Source organism: Scyliorhinus canicula, chromosome 17, assembly GCF_902713615.1.
Source record: "Scyliorhinus canicula chromosome 17, sScyCan1.1, whole genome shotgun sequence".
NCBI classification, from domain to species: Eukaryota; Metazoa; Chordata; class Chondrichthyes; order Carcharhiniformes; family Scyliorhinidae; genus Scyliorhinus; species Scyliorhinus canicula.
Window position 1 is genome coordinate 53,325,821 of NC_052162.1, and position 19,194 is coordinate 53,345,014.

At 50.1% G+C, this 19,194-nt stretch overlaps 1 protein-coding gene across 2 annotated transcripts in view; it reads left to right on the forward strand.

Annotated features, from left to right (window-relative positions):
* Positions 1-16,331: 16,331 nt before the first annotated feature.
* Positions 16,332-19,194, forward strand: part of arhgap36 (Rho GTPase activating protein 36) — a 312,849-nt gene continuing 309,986 nt past the window's right edge. The window contains exon 1 of one of the 2 annotated variants that reach the window (XM_038775246.1): positions 16,332-16,705. In XM_038775246.1, the coding sequence (XP_038631174.1) occupies positions 16,661-16,705 (45 nt within the window). In that variant the 5' untranslated portion in view covers positions 16,332-16,660. The remainder of the gene's footprint in view (positions 16,706-19,194) is intronic. The other variant, XM_038775244.1, reaches the window with a different exon arrangement.

Genomic DNA, 19,194 nt, shown 5'->3' on the forward strand with positions numbered 1-19,194 from the left:
AGTTTATTAAAAAAAATATTGTCCAATGGTTTATGTTGTAACCCCAATGGGGGTCCTGAGATCAGGACAACATGATTTTCCATGACCTCCCTGGAAAATGAACTCCCCTTTGAGGGAGGGGGGGCTTCCCCTTTAAGGGGGCAGAGCTTTCCCTCTACAAGGAGAGCCCCAGCTGTATAAAAACCCCTGCATAAGATGTAGGTCGCTAAAGGAGTCCCTTAGGGGAGTAGAGGAATATTAGAATTGTATTGAAATAAACCTTATTCGTAATTTCTACGATCGTCTATGCGTTCTGCTTATCACAGATTCAACACTGGCGAAGTGGATTCACTGGAGCATCTGACGACACCGGTGGTTGTGCGTCTGGTCCACTGGGAGGCCCCACTACTAACCGCTGAAATGCAGCACAAAGGACAGCCTCAATCTTTCATTGCAGATACAGACCATTGAAGGCAATATGTGGAACGCATGAACTTTTTTTTCAAACAAATACGATTACTAGCGATGAAAGACAAACTGTGATATTACTAACAGCTTGCAGAGGGCCCACCTACAGTGTGATAAAGAGCCTGACTCACCCGGACCTCCAGATACCTGGCTATTCACCATCCTGGTGACCCTAGTGGAGGAGCACTTCAACCCGAAACCACCGCTCATTATAAGCCATTTCCAGTTCCGCACTGCTGCTCAGGCCATGGGTGAGTTGGTGAGTTACTTCCTGGCCCACCTCCAAAGTCTGGCTGAAGCTTACAGAATCAGAGCAACATTGAATGAGACACTCCAAGACCGCTTGGTGTGTGGACTCAGTGATGCGGCCACGCAAATGAAATTACTAGCTGAGGCCCATATCATAATAATAATCTTTTTTATTGTCACTAGACCTACAAGTGGTGAGATAGCCACCTCCACAGAAATTGCTGAAAAGGGGGTCCAGGAACTCCAGGGTTTGGCAGTGGTCAGGGACGTCAAAACAAGTGCAAGTGCAAATCACACTCGGCTAGAACTGAGGAAGCCGCCCCAGAGATGAGTCAGACTTACCTTTAGGCTTGGCTTCCGAGTCCAGACGCTTCGTAACTGTGAACACACACAGGGAGCTATATGAATACACCCACCTACTCTTTGGGGTTTCTTCCATGCCTGCAATATTCCAGTGAGTCATGGCGAACATTCTGCAAAGCGTAGCTTGTGTGGGGTCTACCTAGACAACGTCCTGATCATGAGTTCGACCGAGCAGAAACTTGGCTGAGGTGCTGAGGCATCTTGAGGAAGCTGGCAACTGCCTACAGCAGGAGAAATGTGTCTTCAATGCCGTCGAAGTAGCGTACCTCAGCAACCTTTTTGACAGCCATGGTTTGCACCCGGTGGAAGAAAAGCTACAGGCAATTTGGCAGAGTCCCATAACAGGGGGCCAATGGAAATCTGGTCATTCCGAGGCCTGTGGCAAGTTCTTCTCAAACCTGGCCACCACTTGAGCCCCCCCCTCCACTGACTGCTAAAGAAGGGGCAATGCTGGGAATGGGCCCGGGAACAGCAGGCGGCCTTTGCTAAGGTGAAACAACAACTCTCCTCATCAAGGCTCCTACCCACTGCAACCCATCTTGACCACTCCTGTTGCCCGACGACGATTTTCCATATAGCATCGGGGCTGTGCTGGCCCACATCATGGACGATGGATCCGAATGTCTCATCGCCTTCACCTCAAGAATGTTGGCCGTGCAGAGAACCAATAGGCTCACAACGAGAAGGAGGGTTTGGCTGTCGTGATCATGGTCAAGAAATTTATTCAATATGTTAGCTTCACCATTTTCATGGACAAGAAGTCCCTGCTAGGGCTCTTCAAGGAAGATTGAGTGACTCTTCCCCATTGTTTCCACTCGCAACCAACAATGGGCATTGCTGCACACAGTATATGACTATGTTATGGAGCACTGCACCGGGCCTTACCGCTGGCTGCCACCGCCCAGACACTCGTTACGTAAACAGCACTTCCTGGTCCGACTATGCCGCCTGATGCCACATGGTCTGCGCCTAAACGCTGTCCACAGGCGAAATATTCGAAAGGTCGGCTCACTTGCCCACGGTGTGCACTTTGCTCCGGTTTTAGGGGAGGAGGAGTGTGTAATTCCAATGGAGGTCCCGGGCTCAGGAAAATACAATTTTCCATGACCGCCCCGGAATATAAACTTCCCCTTTCAGTGGAGGGCGGAGGAGACCTCTGCAAGGTGCGCCCCAGCTGTATAAAAACCCTGGTCTAGGTGCAGGTTGGGGAAGGACACCTTGAGGGGAATGGAGGAGTATTAGAATTGTATTGAAATAAACCATGTCCAAAATTCTTTCTATTGTCTATGCATTCTATTTATCATGGATTCAACAATTTACAAATGCTGAAATAGATGAATTTTGTAAAAAATCTGTTGTGGCGCAACCAAGAATTCATTGAGCAAGAAGATTGTGGAATATTAGTTTGGACTGATGAAGTTACATGAGTCTTGGTGTGGTAACAAGTTGGGACTTACAATGAACTGGAATGACCTAATCAATGTTGTGACCTGGGCGGGATTCTCCGACCCCCCCGCCGGGTCGGCGAATCGCCGGGGGCCGGCGTCAATCTCGCACCCGCCGTGTCCCGAATTCTCCAGCACCGGAGATTCGGTGGGAACCGCTCCACGCCGGTTGGCATGCCCCCCCCCCCCCCCCCCCCCAGGCAATTTTCCGGCCCGCAATGGGCAGAATTCCCGCCGCTGTCATGCCTCTCCCGCCGGCATGGATCAAACCACCTACCTTACCGGTGGGAGCAGGCGGCGCGGGCGGGCTCCGGGGTTCGGGGGGGGGGGCGCAAGGCGATAGGCCCCAGGGTGTGCCCCCACGGTGGCCTGGCCCGCGTTCGGGGTCCACCGATCGGCGGGCAGGCCTGTGATGTGGGGGCACTCTTTTCCTTCCGCCTTTGCCATAGTCTTCACCATGGCGGAGGTGGAAGTGACCCCCTCCCCTGCGCATGCACGGGGATGACGTCAGCAACTGCTGACGCTCCGGCGCATGCGCTGACTTCCGCCGGAGTGGTTGGTGCTCCGCCGGCTGGCGTGGCACCAAAGGCCTTCCACGCCAGCCGGTGGAGCGCTAACCACTCCGGCGCGGGCCTAGCCCCTCAATGTTAGGGCTTGGCCCCTAAAGGTGCGGAGACTTCGGCACCTTTGGGGTGGCCCAACGCAGGAGTGGTTCACGACACTCCATCACGCCTGGACCCCCCGCCCCACCGGGTAGGGGAGAATCCCGGCCAAGGTAAGGCGTAGTCAATGGAGTCTGACCTACATTAGACAATCAAATGATTGAAAGCCGGAGCTGAAATTGGCTTCTGACCAAATATAGTTGGAGTGCAGCGGACGTGCGGATGTCACGGTGATGGGAATGCAACCAAGAATTTAAAAGTCAGAGAGGAAGAAGATCTGTAGGAGTGACCTAGTCAGTAACTGGAAAATGTGTGAGGTGGAGACGTCAGCAGATTGACCACTGGGGCGAGCTCCAACACGTGTATTCTAAGCAACCAGTAATTATTGTTTTCTGTGAATTGAAAATAAGGCTCATTAAAGGCACCACCACGTACAAGTGGAAACAATACTCTCTGGGCGGATTCTCTATTTGCCGACGTCAAACTCGGGAAAGGTGATTCGGGCGGAGAATCAGACATGAAGCCAAAATTGTGGTGGGTGCCTGCCAGGTGCTCCAGTGCCTCGAGAACGGTGTCAATGCTTTCTACTTTGCACATACAATAAACATAGTTTGCATATAATTAGCGGGCCTGACCTGTGTATTCTCCTGCGTATTCTCCGGGGGATGGGGGTGGGGCTGTTGGGGGGGGGGGGGGGGGGGGTGCTCAGCCAGTCCTGGAGGATGGTGGGGGATGACCAGGGGATGGGCCGTGGAGTTAAGGTGGCCCCCCACGGGACTGGAATGTCCCAGTATTGACCACCATTGCTGCGGCTGCCAGGCAGCTATCTTACTTGCACCCCACTGACTGCCAAACGTAGCCCTTGATTGTGCAGAGTGACACGGGCGGTATGGATGCTCTTATTCCACCAACCCCGTGTTCCACATCTCCTCGCCGGCAGGTCAGCATGTAGCCCACTCAGGGCAGCACCCACCGTGACCCCTACAGGAGGGGGCTGGACAAGGGCCATAGAGTGCGCCACATGGGTAGTGCCAGCCAATGATACACTGGCAGGAGGGACAGGCGCCAGGGACTGAGGCCCCCGCAGTGCTGGGCACCGACAGGACCAGGGGTGTGGAGGGCAGAATGCCAGGGGGAACGGTCAGTAGTGGATGTAGGGATGGGAGTGGAGCATGTGGGGCAGGGTTTTCAATGCAGACAGGAGCCAATATTTGGCCATGGGGACGTTTTTGGGCACTGGGATATGCACCATGCTAATATGTCAGACATTTATCCCATACAGACAATGGACTTCAGAATCCAATCAGAAATGGTGGCCTTTATCCGGGTCACTGCAGCCCTGGGAGATGCACTGAGGCTTTCCGAGCTGGAGCTATGGAGAATGCCCCCGATGAACAGGAGCCAGCTGGTGCAGATGGGAAGCCGACCACCCAACAGTCCAAGGAGGAGGAGGTGGGAAAAGGACCTACCAGACTCCGACTGAGCAGAGGGACAGTACGATAGACCTGTCAGATCGCGGTGCACCTGGCACTGCGGGGATATGGGGAGCACCTCCCCCCCTCCCTAATGGCCACGAAGGTGATAGTCGCCCTGAATCTTTATGCCACGGTGTCCTTCCAGGCGCCGAGTGGGGACCTGGCTGGGATCTCACTCAGCTTGGAGCACAGATGCATTTGCGCCGTTAAAGAGGCCCCATATGCCCAGTTGGCACAATGCATCTAATTCAATGTGTACTGACCCTACCAGGGTGCCCGGGCAGTGGGGTGCGTCACCATCACCACAGGGCCAGGGCATGATCGACGGGGTCCATGTTGCCTTATGAGCACCAGCCCATGTGGGGTTACACTTGATTAATGTGCAGCTGCTGTGTGACCACGAGATGCACATCATGCATGTCTCTGCCCGATACCCAGGCAGTGTGAACAATGCCTTCATCCTGGCACACTCGACTGAGGTGCATTCCGGCAGGGGGATTGGTTTCTAGGCGACAGGGAGTAACCACTGCGGTCATGGCTGATGACGCCTAACCGGAGGCCACAGACCGGTGCCGCGACCCGCTACAACGACCCATGCAGTGACCAAGGGCGTGATCGAGCAGCATTTCGGCATCCCAAAGATGAGGTTTAGGTGCCTGGACTGATCCGACTCCTCCAATATAGAGCTGGAAGGGTCGCCCACATTACGGTGGCAGCTGCATCTTCCACAACATCACACAGCAGAGGGGAGATGTACTAGAGGACAAGGATAAATTCCAGGCCTCGTCCAAAGAGGTGCATGTGGAGGATGTTAAGGATGGGCAGGTATTGGGGCCTGGGCAGACATGGGAGGCCACACAATGTGTGCACCAGGGCCGACATGCACAGGACGCTCTAATCGCTTTGATTTTAACCTGTATATTTAATAGTTGTTCGATCAGGAAAGGAAAATTCACTGGTTAAAAACCGAAGCAGTAACTTTAGTTATAGCTTAATCTTGTGTTGAGTAACAGTGCACTGTGCTCCATTAAAACCGCTTGTAAATTTTGGGAGATTCCAAACTCAAAATTTTTAATGCACACAGCTTTACACCTGTAAACGTCACTCTGTTTCATGCACTGACAACAGAGTTATATCATTGAGATTAAACTTCTACTCGACAAGGTAGAGAATTGTTCATTTTATTTAGTAAGCTGAAGTGTTTTTTTAACTGCCACCTGTTGTACCGCAGCAATGACATTGAGCCCCGCTTCAATTACATTGAGTGCAGCCCACAATGATGGCCCACTCGACCCCGAATGACATCAATGCTATCCTGACCCAGCCTACCCTCAGCTCACACAGTGCAAGGAACAGAAACCCCAATTCTCACCCTTGCTGCCCAGTGTGGTCTGTTAAGTCACCCAATGCGAGTAATTATACAGTTGGCTCCGTTTGGGATGCAGCCGGGTTATTGTCCACATGGTGGATGGCATTAGGTGTACATGGGTTGTACACAGTGGCTGCAAGTCACTGATAGCAGGAGAGGCCTCCATTTCCACCGGTGCAGGGAACACAGATTGTGGACTCAGTATTTCACTGCGTGGCAGTTGGCGTTGCTGGTTTGGATACCTGTAACAGATGATGCCTGTTCCCGACATACAGGGCACCATGCTTACTGTCTGCCTGGTTCCAGAGCACAGAGTCTGTGCACGTTGCCGTTATTTTCCCTCTTTGTTGCCGTTTCATGAGGGCTTCCCTCATGTTCATTTCCACTTTGGAGTGCAGCAGGACCTTGGCAGCAGGGATCATGGTCCTGCTGCATCTGGAGAACATTCCCTATGCTGGCGAGGGCAGACCCTCTCTTAGCAGATTACACAGACTAAGTCGTGCAGCGTAGAGGTCTATTTTGTCACAGAGGCATTTTTCGAGGAGGTGCTTTGCTTAACGTACTGTACACTCCACCAAACTACTCAATTGTGGGTATAGGGAGCTGCTTGTAATATGTTCAAAGTCCCATGTGTGCGCAAAGTCCTTGATCTCCCTGGAGACAAATTGTCGGGTGTTGTCCGTCGTTAGCCTTTGTGGAACGTCACGTTCAGCCAAGGGTCTCTTCAGCTTTCCAATTACTGTGGTGCTCTTCATGTCGGGCAAGTAATCAATTTCATACCATCCTGACATTGAATTAACAAGGACCAGATGTTGTCTTCCATTCCCCTCAAATGTATCTCTGACGGTGAGTGACAATAGAATATCTGGGACTTCATGGAAGTGCAGTGGTTCTTTGCTTTGATGAGGCTTGAGCGCATGGTGCACATCTGGATATTTCTGTACATTGAGGGCAAGTACATGCTTTCATTTGTCCTACATTTTATTCTTCCTTCCCCAGGTGACCTTGGTAGTGATGCTGGGTGTAGTACTTCTGCAGAAAGATTGATAAATCTCTGGCCATGCAGTATCAGTCCATCCCGCACAGTTAACTCCTCTCTCGTGGTGTAAAAAGTACAGGGCTCATGGGGAACCGTTTTTGACATTGTGGACCATCCTTTCATGAAGACATCATGGAGTTTCCGGCTTGTGTGATCAGCCTGTAGGTCAGCTTTGAGATCCTCAATTCTGCAGGAAGACGGCACTTGAAATGCCATAATATCAATACGCTCCTCACAATCTGCATGCTCAGTGGTGGGTAACTGAGCACTGGAGATGGTACTGGTGAGGTATAGCTCCTTCCCGCAATTGTAGATCACAATGAGGTTGTAGCATTGGAGCTTGAGCATCATCTGCTGCAGGTATGGTGATGCAGTATGGGGGGGTTTTTAAGGGCGGTGGTGAGTGGCTGGTGATCAGTTTTCTATGTTGGCAGGGCATCGGCGAATTTCTGACATGCAAAGACTAGGGCAAGGAGTTCCTTTTTGATCTGGGCAAAGCAAGTTTCAGTGTTAGTGAGGGCCCTTGATGCAAAAGTAATTCTGGATTCACACTGCTCCGAGTCCGTGCTGAGAGGCATCTGCTGATAAGAGTACAGGTACTCAGATGTTGATGTTTTCTAACATTGAAGGAGCGAATGCAGATCTTTCAATTTGGTGAATGGGGCATTGTGGTGCTCCTGCCAACACCATTCTGAATCTTAGTGGAAAAGTTAATGAATGGGTCCAGTTACCTCACTGTAACAGGAAATGATCATTGGACGGTAATTTGTCATACCGAGAAAACACTGCAGGGCATGCTTGTCCCCAGGTGTGGACATTTGTCGCATAGCCTTTGTCTTATTCTGGTCTGGCTTCATACCATAAGTGATAAGAAGATGGTCCACATAGGATCCTGGCTGGCCCTGAATCTGCACTGAGCAAAATTGAATTTTAACTTTGATCTTGATTCTGTCGAAGACCGAGCGCAAACGTGTATCATGTTCTAGCATTGCATGACCCCAGACCAGGAGGTCATCAATGATGATTTCACAGGTTTGGCCAGCAGAGTTGTTCCATAGATTGTTGGAAACCCTTACACCAGTGGAGATCCCATAGGACATATGGAGGAACCCATATCTGCCCACCATGTCGTGAGATTTAAAGATTCTTTCTTCAGCGGGTTTTGTCAAAATCTGCACTTTTGCACCCAGGATGCTGAAAACCTTAGCATCAGTCATGTTGTCTATGTCCTGTTCAACTGTCTTCATCGGACGATGGGGACCCAGAACTGCTCTATTTGAGTGAACTAGGTCGATGATTTTGACAGTGCCATCTTTCTTTAGCGCAGCTACCATCGCAGAATAACTCTGTGACGTCATCTATGGGGGTTATGACTCTCAATCAATTGATAGGTGAGAGTGCCGAATCTGCACCTTTTTTCAGAATCTTCACCGTTGAAGCATACGATTGTACCAACTTAGCAAGTTTCTGGTCAGTGGTGTTAAAACATGTCTGTCCATGATGACACTTTTTACAGGTGTGCATATCTGTTCAAACTTTTAAAATACTGTCTCAGGGTCCTCTTGGTCGTTGTCTCCTTGCATGAGAAAGGACTCAGATATTTTGACAGCTAGGTTCAATGATGTGTATGCTTGTACTTTCTCTGATTGATCAGAGAGACAGGCATGGTAATATATGAGCCATTCCATTTCAAACATTTTCCAATTGTCAATGATGTTTTCATCGAAGATGAGCAGCTCAATGCACCAAAACCCTTGTGCCATCTCAGCCACCTCCTGACACCATGAAACATTGCTGTAGGACTGATGACAAAAGATTACAACTTAAACAGCTTGCAAACGTGCAAGATGCAGATCTTCAGCATCGCTTTCGTGCTGTGCCTATAGCCACACTGGTGAGAACGTCTGCGTTACCACCACGTCACTTCCTGTGTACAGGTCATGGCAATATATGCAAGCATACACACTCTACACTCTACACGCATGACAAATGTCAACCTAACTGGCTTATAATTTCTTGTTTTCTGCCTCCCCCTTCACTTGAATACAGGGATCATATTTGCTACTTTTCAGGAAGATGCAACCTTTCCAGAATTTCATGAATTTTGGAAAATTAACATCAACACATCTACTACCTCAGTAAGCACCTCTTTAAAGATCCATGGATGAAGTCCATCGGGACCCAGAGACTTGTCAGCCGCAGCTCCATTAGTTTGTCTAGTAACGTTCTGTGGTGAATGTGATTCACACCAGATTATAATCTGTATATACATGTATCTATATTGTAAGTGCAGTTGCACTACCTGTCCTCCAGGGGAAGTAGCTCTGGGAATGCTCGAGTTGTACGGGGCTTCTCCCTTGGCTCTGCCCAGGACTCCTCCCCCCGGAAGCTGCTGTATAAAGATCAGTGCCACATGGTCAGCCGGCCAGTTCACCGAAAGTTCAATGGCTAATAGGCTGGCCCGGACGCCTAGAACTCGACCCACAGGATGCAGAGGCTAAGAAAATATTTTCCCACTGGCTGAGATGTTTTAAAGCCTACCTGGCAGAAGCCACCGCCAGAACAATGGAGGAACAAAAACTCAGCCTACTGCATGCGAGGGTAAGCCACAGAATCTCCACACAGCTGAATCCGGCCGGTTCTTACACCGCATCGCTGGCAATGTTGGACAAAATGTACGTCAGGCCCATTAACGAGGTTTATGCACACCACGTGTTTATGACTCGCCATCAGCGGCCTACAGAAAGGCTAGCCGAGTTTGTAAGGGAATTGAACAATCTTTCCAATGACTGTAATTATCAAACCGTTACCGCGGCTGAACATAGGGAGCTTGCTGTGCGGGACGTTTTCGTGGCGGGCCTTAGGTCTAACTATGTGCGCCAAAGACTGCTAGAAAAGGGGGTCCAGGAATTAGACACTACTGTGGAGGCTGCTACCACTATGGAAGTTTCCTTCCGCAGCCTCACCTCGTTTCCCGCGGACCCTGCGACCTCATCGTGGACCCCCGACCAACAGTCCCCCCAAGCCTGTGCCACACGGCCCCCCCGCTACCGCGCTGCCAAAGCCAGTTACTCTGCTGCCCCAGCCAGTTACTCTGCTGCCCCAGCCAGCTACTCGGCTGCTCCAGCCAGTTACTCTGCTGCCCCAGCCAGTTACTCTGCTGCCCCAGCCAGCTACTCGGCTGCTCCAGCCTGCCATTTCTGTGGCCAAAGCCAGCACCCGCGGCAGCACTGCCCGGCCTGTAACGCGACCTGCAGCAGCTGCGGGCAAAAAGGACACTATGCCAGAGTGTGTCTGGCGAAGAAAGCCCGAGCCTCTAACTCTCCCACGGCTCAAAGCACTTGTTCCGCCCCAGCCTCTAACTCTCCCACGGCTCAAAGCACTTGTTCCGCCCCAGCCTCTAACCCTCCCACGGCTCAAAGCACTCGTTCCCTGAATTCACAGGCCTGCAGGCACCGAAATGCTGCAGCCTGTATGCTGACTCCGCCCCCACCCAACATGTGCGACTCATGGGGGTGGCCATCTTGGCAATCCTCCTCCATGCGGCCGGCCATGTGCAACTCATGGGGGCAGCCATCTTGGGATCCATCCCCTTCTAACTCTGAAACTCACCTCGACGACTACGAACTCAGAGGGCTGTCATCACGGGGCCACTCCAGCACAGCTGATCGAGCCGCCAACTACCTGCAACTCAGCCCAGTCACCCTGGACCAATCCCGCCTCAAGCACCTACGAAGTTCGATGGCAGAGGTCCAGATCAACGGGTACAGCACGCCATGCCTCTTTGACTCCGGGAGCACCGAGAGCTTTATACATCCAGAGCTTGTAAGACGCTGTTCGCTTTCTATTTTTCTGGTGAGCCAAACTATCGCCCTCGCTTCAGGCTCCCACTCAGTCCAAATCCAAGGACGCACCGTTGCTACGCTCACAATTCGAGGCGCTAGTTATTCATAATTTAAACTTTATGTCCTGCCCGACCTCTGCGCGCCACTCTTATTAGGCCTGGATTTCCAGTGCAACCTCAAGAGCCTCACCCTCAGCTTCGGCGGGCCCCTGCCCCCACTCACTATCTGCAGCCTAACCACGCTGCGCATCGACCCCCCTCCTCTCTTCGCCAATTCACTCCAGATTGCAAGCCAGTAGCTACTCACAGCAGGCGACACAGCCTACAGGATAGGGTCTTTATCCGATCGGCGGTCCGACGGCTGCTCAGTGAGGGGATCATAGAGGCCAGTAACAGTCCCTGGAGAGCTCAGGTGGTGGTCGTCAAGACTGGGGGAAAATTTTGCATTGTCGTCGACTATAGCCAGACCATAAATCGCTTTACGCTCCTAGATGCATATCCCCTCCCCAGAATTGCAGACATGGTTAATCAGATCGCCCAATATCGGCTATTTTCCACGGTGGATCTGAAGTCTGCATACCACCAGCTCCCAATCCGCCCGGAGGACCGCCACTACACGGCATTCGAGGCCGATGGCCGCCTCTTCCATTTCCTCCGGGTCCCTTTCGGCGTCACTAACGAGGTTTCGGTGTTCCAACGAGCAGTGGACCGAATGGTAGACCAGTACGGGCTGCGGGCCACGTTTCCGTATCTGGACAATGTTACCATCTGTGGCTATGACCAGCAGGACCACGACGCCAACCTCCACCGTTTTCTCCAAACGGCACAGAAATTAAATCTCACTTATAACAAGGAGAAATACGTTTTCCGCACAAACAGACTGGCCATCCTCGGCTACGTCGTGGAGAACGGAGTCCTGGGCCCAGACCCGGACCGCATGTGCCCCCTCTTAGAACTCCCCCTCCCTCATTGCCCCAAGACCCTCAAATGGTGCTTGGGGTTCTTCTCATACTACGCCCAGTGTGTCCCTCAATATGCGGACAAAGCCCGCCCACTCTTTAAGGCCACACGATTTTCCCTGTCAGCTGAGGCGCGCCAGGCCTTCAGCTGCATCAAGGAGGACATCGCCAAAGCAGCCATGTGGGCGGTGGATGTATCCACTCCCTTTCAGGTAGAGAGCGACGCCTCAGAGGTAGCTCTAGCAGCCACTTTAAATCAGGCAGGGAGACACGTTGCATTTTTCTCCCGTACCCTATCCGCTTCAGAACTCCGACACTCCTCAGTCGAGAAGGAAGCACAAGCCATCGTGGAGGCTGTTCGTCACTGGAGGCACTACCTCGCAGGTAGGAGGTTCACCCTCATCACCGACCAACGATCGGTTGCCTTTATGTTTGACAACTCGCAAAGGGGCAAAATAAAAAATGATAAAATCCTTCGGTGGAGGATCGAACTCTCCACCTATAGTTATGATATTAAATATCGACCGGGGAAGCTCAACGAGCCCTCGGATGCCCTATCCCGCGGGACATGCGCCTGCGCGCAGATCAGCCGTCTGAAAGCCATCCACGTTGACCTCTGCCATCCAGGGGCCACCCGGCTCGCCCACTACATCAGAGCCCGAAACCTGCCTTTCTCCAACGAGGAGGTAAAAGCGGTCACCAGGGACTGCCCGATCTGTGCAGAGTGCAAACCGCACTTCTATAGACCAGACAGGGCCCACCTGGTCAAGGCTTCTAGGCCCTTTGAACGCCTTGTGATCGATTTCAAAGGGTCACTCCCCTCCACTAACAAGAACATTTATTTCCTCAACATCATCGACGAGCTCTCCCGATTCCCTTTTGCCATTCCATGCCCTTATATGACCTCCCACACAGTCATTAGGGCCCTGCATAGTGTCTTCACCCTGTTCTGTTTCCCCAGCTACGTGCACAGCGACCGGGGTTCGTCCTTTATGAGCGACGAGCTGCGTCAGTACCTGCTCGACAAGGGCATCGCCTCGAGCAGGACTACCAGCTACAACCCCAGGGGGAAAGGGCAGGTGGAGAGGGCGAGCGCGACGGTCTGGAAGACCATCCTACTGACCCTCTGGTCTAGAAAACTCCAAGTCTCCCAATGGCAAGAAGTCCTCCCAGACGCGCTCCACGCAATCAGATCCCTCCTCTGTACAGCTACAAATCAAACCCCTCATGAGCGACTCTTCATTTTTTCTAGGGGCACTACCACGGGTCCCACTTCCGGCGTGGCTGAGGACACCAGGCCCGGACCTCCTGAGGAAGCACGTCAGGGGGCACAAAACTGATCCCCTTGATGAAAAGGTGCGCCTCCTCCATTCCAACCCCAAGTACGCATTCGTGGAGTTCCCGGACGGTCGCCAGGACACAGTATCCCTTCGGGACCTGGCACCCGCTGGATCCAGCCCCCCCTACCCCCGCTGAGGAACCCCTTACCCCGTTCCCTATGCTGCCGCCCCCTCGCGCCTCTGATTCCGCAAGCTCACCCCACCGGTTCCACGCGCCAGAACCAGCCCGCCCCCAGCGGCCCCAGTCTCCAGTCGAGCCAGAGGTGTATAAAGTTCGGACGAGACCCGCCCCGGAGTCTGCCATCGTACCCCAGCTCTCAACACCCACCCAGCCACCGCAAGAGGCTGCAACCCCGGTGCTCCGCAGATCGAAAAGAACAATTCATCCACCGAACAGACTAACTCTGTGAGCCACCACCCCCGGTGGACTCAATGTTTTTCACAGGGGGTGAATGTGGTGAATGTGATTCACACCGGATTATAATCTGTATATACATGTGTCTATATTGTAAGTGCAGTTGCACTACCTGTCCTCCAGGGGGAGTAGCTCTGGGAATGCTCGAGTTGTACGGGGCTTCTCCCTTGGCTCTGCCCAGGACTCCTCCCCCGGAAGCTGCTGTATAAAGATCAGTGCCACATGGTCAGCCGGCCAGTTCACCGAAAGTTCAATGGCTAATAGGCTAGCTCTGTTGTGTGTATATTAAAACCACTATTCTAATCCTACAAGCACGTGTCCGTAGAATTGTTGGTTCCAACACGTTCCTCTAGTGATTGTAATTTCATCAAGTTCCTCTCCCCTCTCCACCTCCTGCTTTACAGCCATTATTGGAAAAAAAAATTTATACCGTGAATAGTGAAATCAGAAGTAAAATATTTGTTCATTTCATCTGCCATTTCTTTATTATCTACTATTAACTCCCTATTCTCACTCTCAAGAGGACCAACATTCACTTTACTCACTCTTTTTCCTTTTTAAATACCTGTAGAAACTCTTCCTTTCTGTTTTCACATTTCTAGCTAGCTTCCTCTAGTACTGTAATTTCTTTCTCCTGATTAACCTTTTAATCATTTCTGCCATTCTTTATACACTGATTTGTGCCGGCATCTTCCTATGCCGGTGAATCCCGGGAGTCAGAAGACTCCGGCCTTGAATAGGTTGCGCATGCTTAAGTAAGCTTTAAGACTCATTTTAATATGGTGCAGGGGCTGGTTTAGCAGACTGGGCTAAATCGCTGGCATTCGAAAGCAGACTAAGGCAGGCCAGCAGCACGGTTCGATTCCTGTACCAGCCTCCCCGAACAGGTGCCGGAATGTGGCGACTCGGGGCTTTTCACAGTAACTTCATTGAAGCCTACTCGTGATAATAAGTGATTTTCATTTTCATTTTTCATTTCATATGTTGATCTGGATTGCGCCCAGCGAGGGCGTGATCCAGATCACAGTGGAAGCATTGTGATTGTTCGGCGCACGGCGCAAAACCTGTTTAGGGGCTATCCTGCTTTACAGCCATTATTGGAAAAAAAAATTTATACCGTGAATAGTGAAATCAGAAGTGCATCACGGTAGCATGGTGGTTAGCATCAATGCTTCACAGCTCCAGGGTCCCAGGTTCGATTCCCGGCTGGGTCACTGTCTGTGTGGAGTCTGCACGTCCTCCCCGTGTGTGCGTGGGTTTCCTCCGGGTGCTCCGGTTTCCTCCCACAGTCCAAAGATGTGCGGGTTAGGTGGATTGGCCATGCTAAATTGCCCGTAGTGTAAGGTTAATGGGGGGATTGTTGGGTTACGGGTATGTGGGTTTAAGTGGGGTGATCATTGCTTGGCACAACATCGAGGGCCGAAGGGCCTGTTCTGTGCTGTACTGTTCTATGTTCACCGGGAATAACACCAATCATCAGACCTTCCATACACCTTGGCATATTTGGCCCATTTGCTAAGTAACCAGCCAGTCCAATCCTGCTTTCAGCTCTTGGTCCATGGCTTTGATATAACTTTAATTGCAACCCAGATCAACATATTAAAATGAGTCTTAAAGCTTACTTAAATATGCGCAACCAATTCGAGGCCGGAGTCTCCTGGCTCCCGGGATTCACCGGCGCCAATCAGTACTAGTTTCCAAAATCCAAGACCAGGTGTGATCCATGCATTGGGGCTTGGAGGTCATTGAGGCCCCAGTGTTATCGGGGACAGGGCAGCTAGCACCTGGGCAGTGTAAATGTGGCACCCTGGCACCTGGGCAGTGCCAAAGTGATGCCCTGGTGGTGCCAAACTCACATGGTATTGCCAGGGTGCCAAGGGGCATTGCCAAGGGTGGGGCCTGAGGGGGGCTATGGCCATGGAAGGTGAGGGCTGAAGGGGGGAAGCTGAAGGGATGTATGAAGGGTGGAGGGTGAAAAGAGGTATGTAGGGTGTGGGCATGAAGGGGGGTGAAGGGGGAGGCCTGAAGTGGGTGCATGGAGGGTGGCCTGAAAATGGGAGGTTAAAAAGGGGGGAGGGGCGACGTTGTTAATTGAGAGTAGAATAGGAAGTCCCGGGGAACAGGCAGGTTCAAATCTGGCTCCCTCCTCTTCTCCTTGTATGAGAACCTGTGGCGGCTTTATGGTTGGTGGATAGGTATTTGGCAAAGTTGTCCACAGGATCATGTCGAATTTTATATTACCGCACCCCGCCCCCATGGCCTGCCTTCTGACACAACCCCAAAGAGTGTGATCTTAGTGTGTGTGCACATTGAGTCAGAGCAAAATTTAACTCAGCTGTGATGTTCCTGTGGGGTGAATAGCCCATTGATATCCACTATTCAACTCACACATGAAGAATAGTAACTTGGGTGATCTATCAGATGGCAGCGGGTGCCTGGTACAAGGAACTACTGACAAAGTGAAGGTAGAAGGAGTAGAAACAACTTTTAAAAATTAATTATCAACTTGATTTAAATAGTCTTTTATGTAATTAAAATGCAATTAACACCACCCACATATAATGGGCAACACATTCATTAGATTGGGTAAATTCTCTCGGACAGCTGCCTTGTACTCGGAAACCTGATTTCTTAACTTCCCCCCCCTTATTTAGTAAACACTACTTCTGCAAACTTAATGACTGCTGCCTTCAGCCTCTAAGGGTTTCAAAGTCTGACTGCTAGCTGTACACCTCCCTGTCAAGTCTGCAGTGAGAAATTCATTATGCTGCCCTAGGAATATGCCTTCCAGAAGGGTTCTTAACTCTCTGCCTCCTGTTGTGTCAGTGTGAGAAACAGCCCAGACAGACACCAAGCATCCAGACAACTGAAACTGAACTGTGCCATCTGACCAACATTCAGCGACACAACTGCAGCAGAGAAAAATGTACAGGAAGCAGAGATAAAACTCTCTTCGTTATTTCCTTGAACCGTATTTATCCAGCACAGTTCATGCTCTGATGGTAACGAGGGAGCATCCTTGTTGATTCTTGTGGACTGTGTATTGAAGCACCATGACGGACGATTCAGTATTTTTTGACAATCCGTTATACTACATGGTGAGTCCAAAATGTTTATCTTATGTCTTTGACACTCAAAATCTGTGGTAAAATTATGCTTCTGAACTTATCTTCTGGCCTACAGCAGATAAGCTGCTGAGTACATTCTAGCCTCATGCTCTTCTGAAGTAATATCTCCATAGAAATCAATAATCTTTTCAGTTTAGTGATTATTAATTTGACGTGATTGATGTGCACAATCGGGTGATATGTTTGCCCAAGATGATGAAGGAACTCAGGATCCAAAACAGAAATGAGATTTGTTTGGCGAAGGTTTACCTTTGGGATTTTGGAATCTCTTGATGTGCAGTTTGGCAGCAATCCTAATGTGGTAGGACATTTGAAGCAGATTAAATTATGTCTGGGCAAAAGGTAACCTAACTGGAGAAATCCACTGATGTGTTCAATTCAAATTTTGCAAATTGCACCCAGATCCAAAGTCCAATATTTTTGCACTTTTACTTACCTTTTTTCTGCCCAGGAGTGAACAATAATCTATACATAATTCAAAATGGGGTTTTGAACATTCTGCTGTCAATCCGAACATCACCATTGCTACAAAGCTTTAGCATTTACACAGGACTGATGTAGTTATCAGCATGAATAAACAATTATTTTTTGGGCACTAATTCTGTCGAGACCTTCCGACAGTAAAATTGGCACCTTGTGATGTATCTGGGGATTTCAACGAGAAACTAAACTATAATTGTTTAAAGAGAAAGTCTGCACACAGATGACATTTGAAGTGCTCTGGATACATTGTGGTAGAAATTTATTTGAAGATGATTCCCGGAGGGCAAGCAATCCCATAGGCTGCTAGCTGCACTGACTGCGTGGTGTTTTTCCTTGATAGCATTAATATTGAACATATTTCTGCCCCATTGTGTCCTATATTAACTCCACAGTTTCCTGCATTAATTCAGAGTTGTGTGTACTTTAAGTCTTTGATACAGAATTTCTCAGAGACGTATGCCATGTAATCAGACATCTATGGCATTGGCATGGACATGGTAACATCCCAAACTTATGCTGTTATGTAGGTTACACCAGTACATCCGTACAACTTTCAAAGATGTTTGTACTATTTTGTCAATATCCTCATTGAATCCTGAGTCAATAGCAATCGCAAATTTCCTGGATTTGCACACTGAAAAATAATGGCAGAGGTGACTATTCTTCAATTCATTTGTTCAAAATAATTGATTAAAGTAAATAAATTGTTGCTCTTTCTTTATTTTTATATATTTTTTTAGTTATAACCCATGTGCTTAGGTAGCCCCCTTTAAATTTATTAGTGGTCCAATTGACAAAATAATCCAGCAGGCAAACTGTAATCTTAAACAAAATAAAAAGATTAGTTTATTCCAAAGAACCTACTGCTGAAAGTTATTTAGGTGAAAGTAAAAAGTTATTAACTAAAATACAGATACAAAGATTAAAAGTAGATAAAGATAACAAGATATTTGATGATGAGATTTCAGATTAGTCTCTGTCAGGTATTGTTGTGGACCCTTCTTTCCGAAGTGAAGGGGTTAAAACTTGATCAGTTTAGCAGCTGTGATGGCTTCTGTAGTTGAAGAGTTGAAGTTTGCCTTTACAGGCGGACTCAACCAGAAACAGATCCTGGGCATGAATGAAGGCTCCTGTTTTTACTTTAACTGTACTCTACGTGCTGGTTGTTGGTAGTCTGATATAGTGGCTGCTATACTAAACTGTTGAATCATGCTTCCAGAAACAGTGCATAGTCCCATCCATGGTCTTTTTAGCTGAGGTAATTAACCAAGGTCTCAGCCATTAACTTCAATGTTTTCCACTCTCCCATGTTTGTGGAGAAGAGAAAGAACTATTCACATATCCAGGAAAGTCAGTGTGTTTCTGTTTACCCAGGTAGAAATGCACATTGAATTCCAAATGTTTTCACACGTCTGAATGTGTCTACCTACAATCCATTTGGAGCTTTCCATTGCGATGGAAAGGCCAGGTGACTTTTGGCAGCCATTTTTAAGACTTCTTGGGCTGGATTCTCTGATTTTCAGGTTGTGTCCTGACACCGACGTGGGAACGATGGCATTTCACAACCGACAATTCGGCGCAAAATGGCCACCGATCCTCCGTTTGGTGGGGGGCTAGCAGGCAAGCAGCGTAGAGCACTCGGCTCCAGCTGCCGATACGGCCGGAGAATTGCTGGGTCTATGGCCGCGCATGTGCACGGCTGCGGCCTGCAGCAGCAGCCCCACGAAACATGGCGCCGGCCGTGTGCGGACCTGGCCTGCCAAATAGTGCCTCCCCTTTGGCCAGGCACATGGTCCCCGGACCACCTCCAACAGTGCCCCCAATCCCTACCAAAGTCCACGCTGTCCGCGAACCAGCACCCCCCGACTGTGGCAGGAGCTGGACTGGCTCTGCAGTCGCCATGCCGAGTTCCCGATAAAAAAATGGCACACGCGGCCTGTCGGGGGCGGAGCATCGGGGGTGGGCTTCAGGTAACG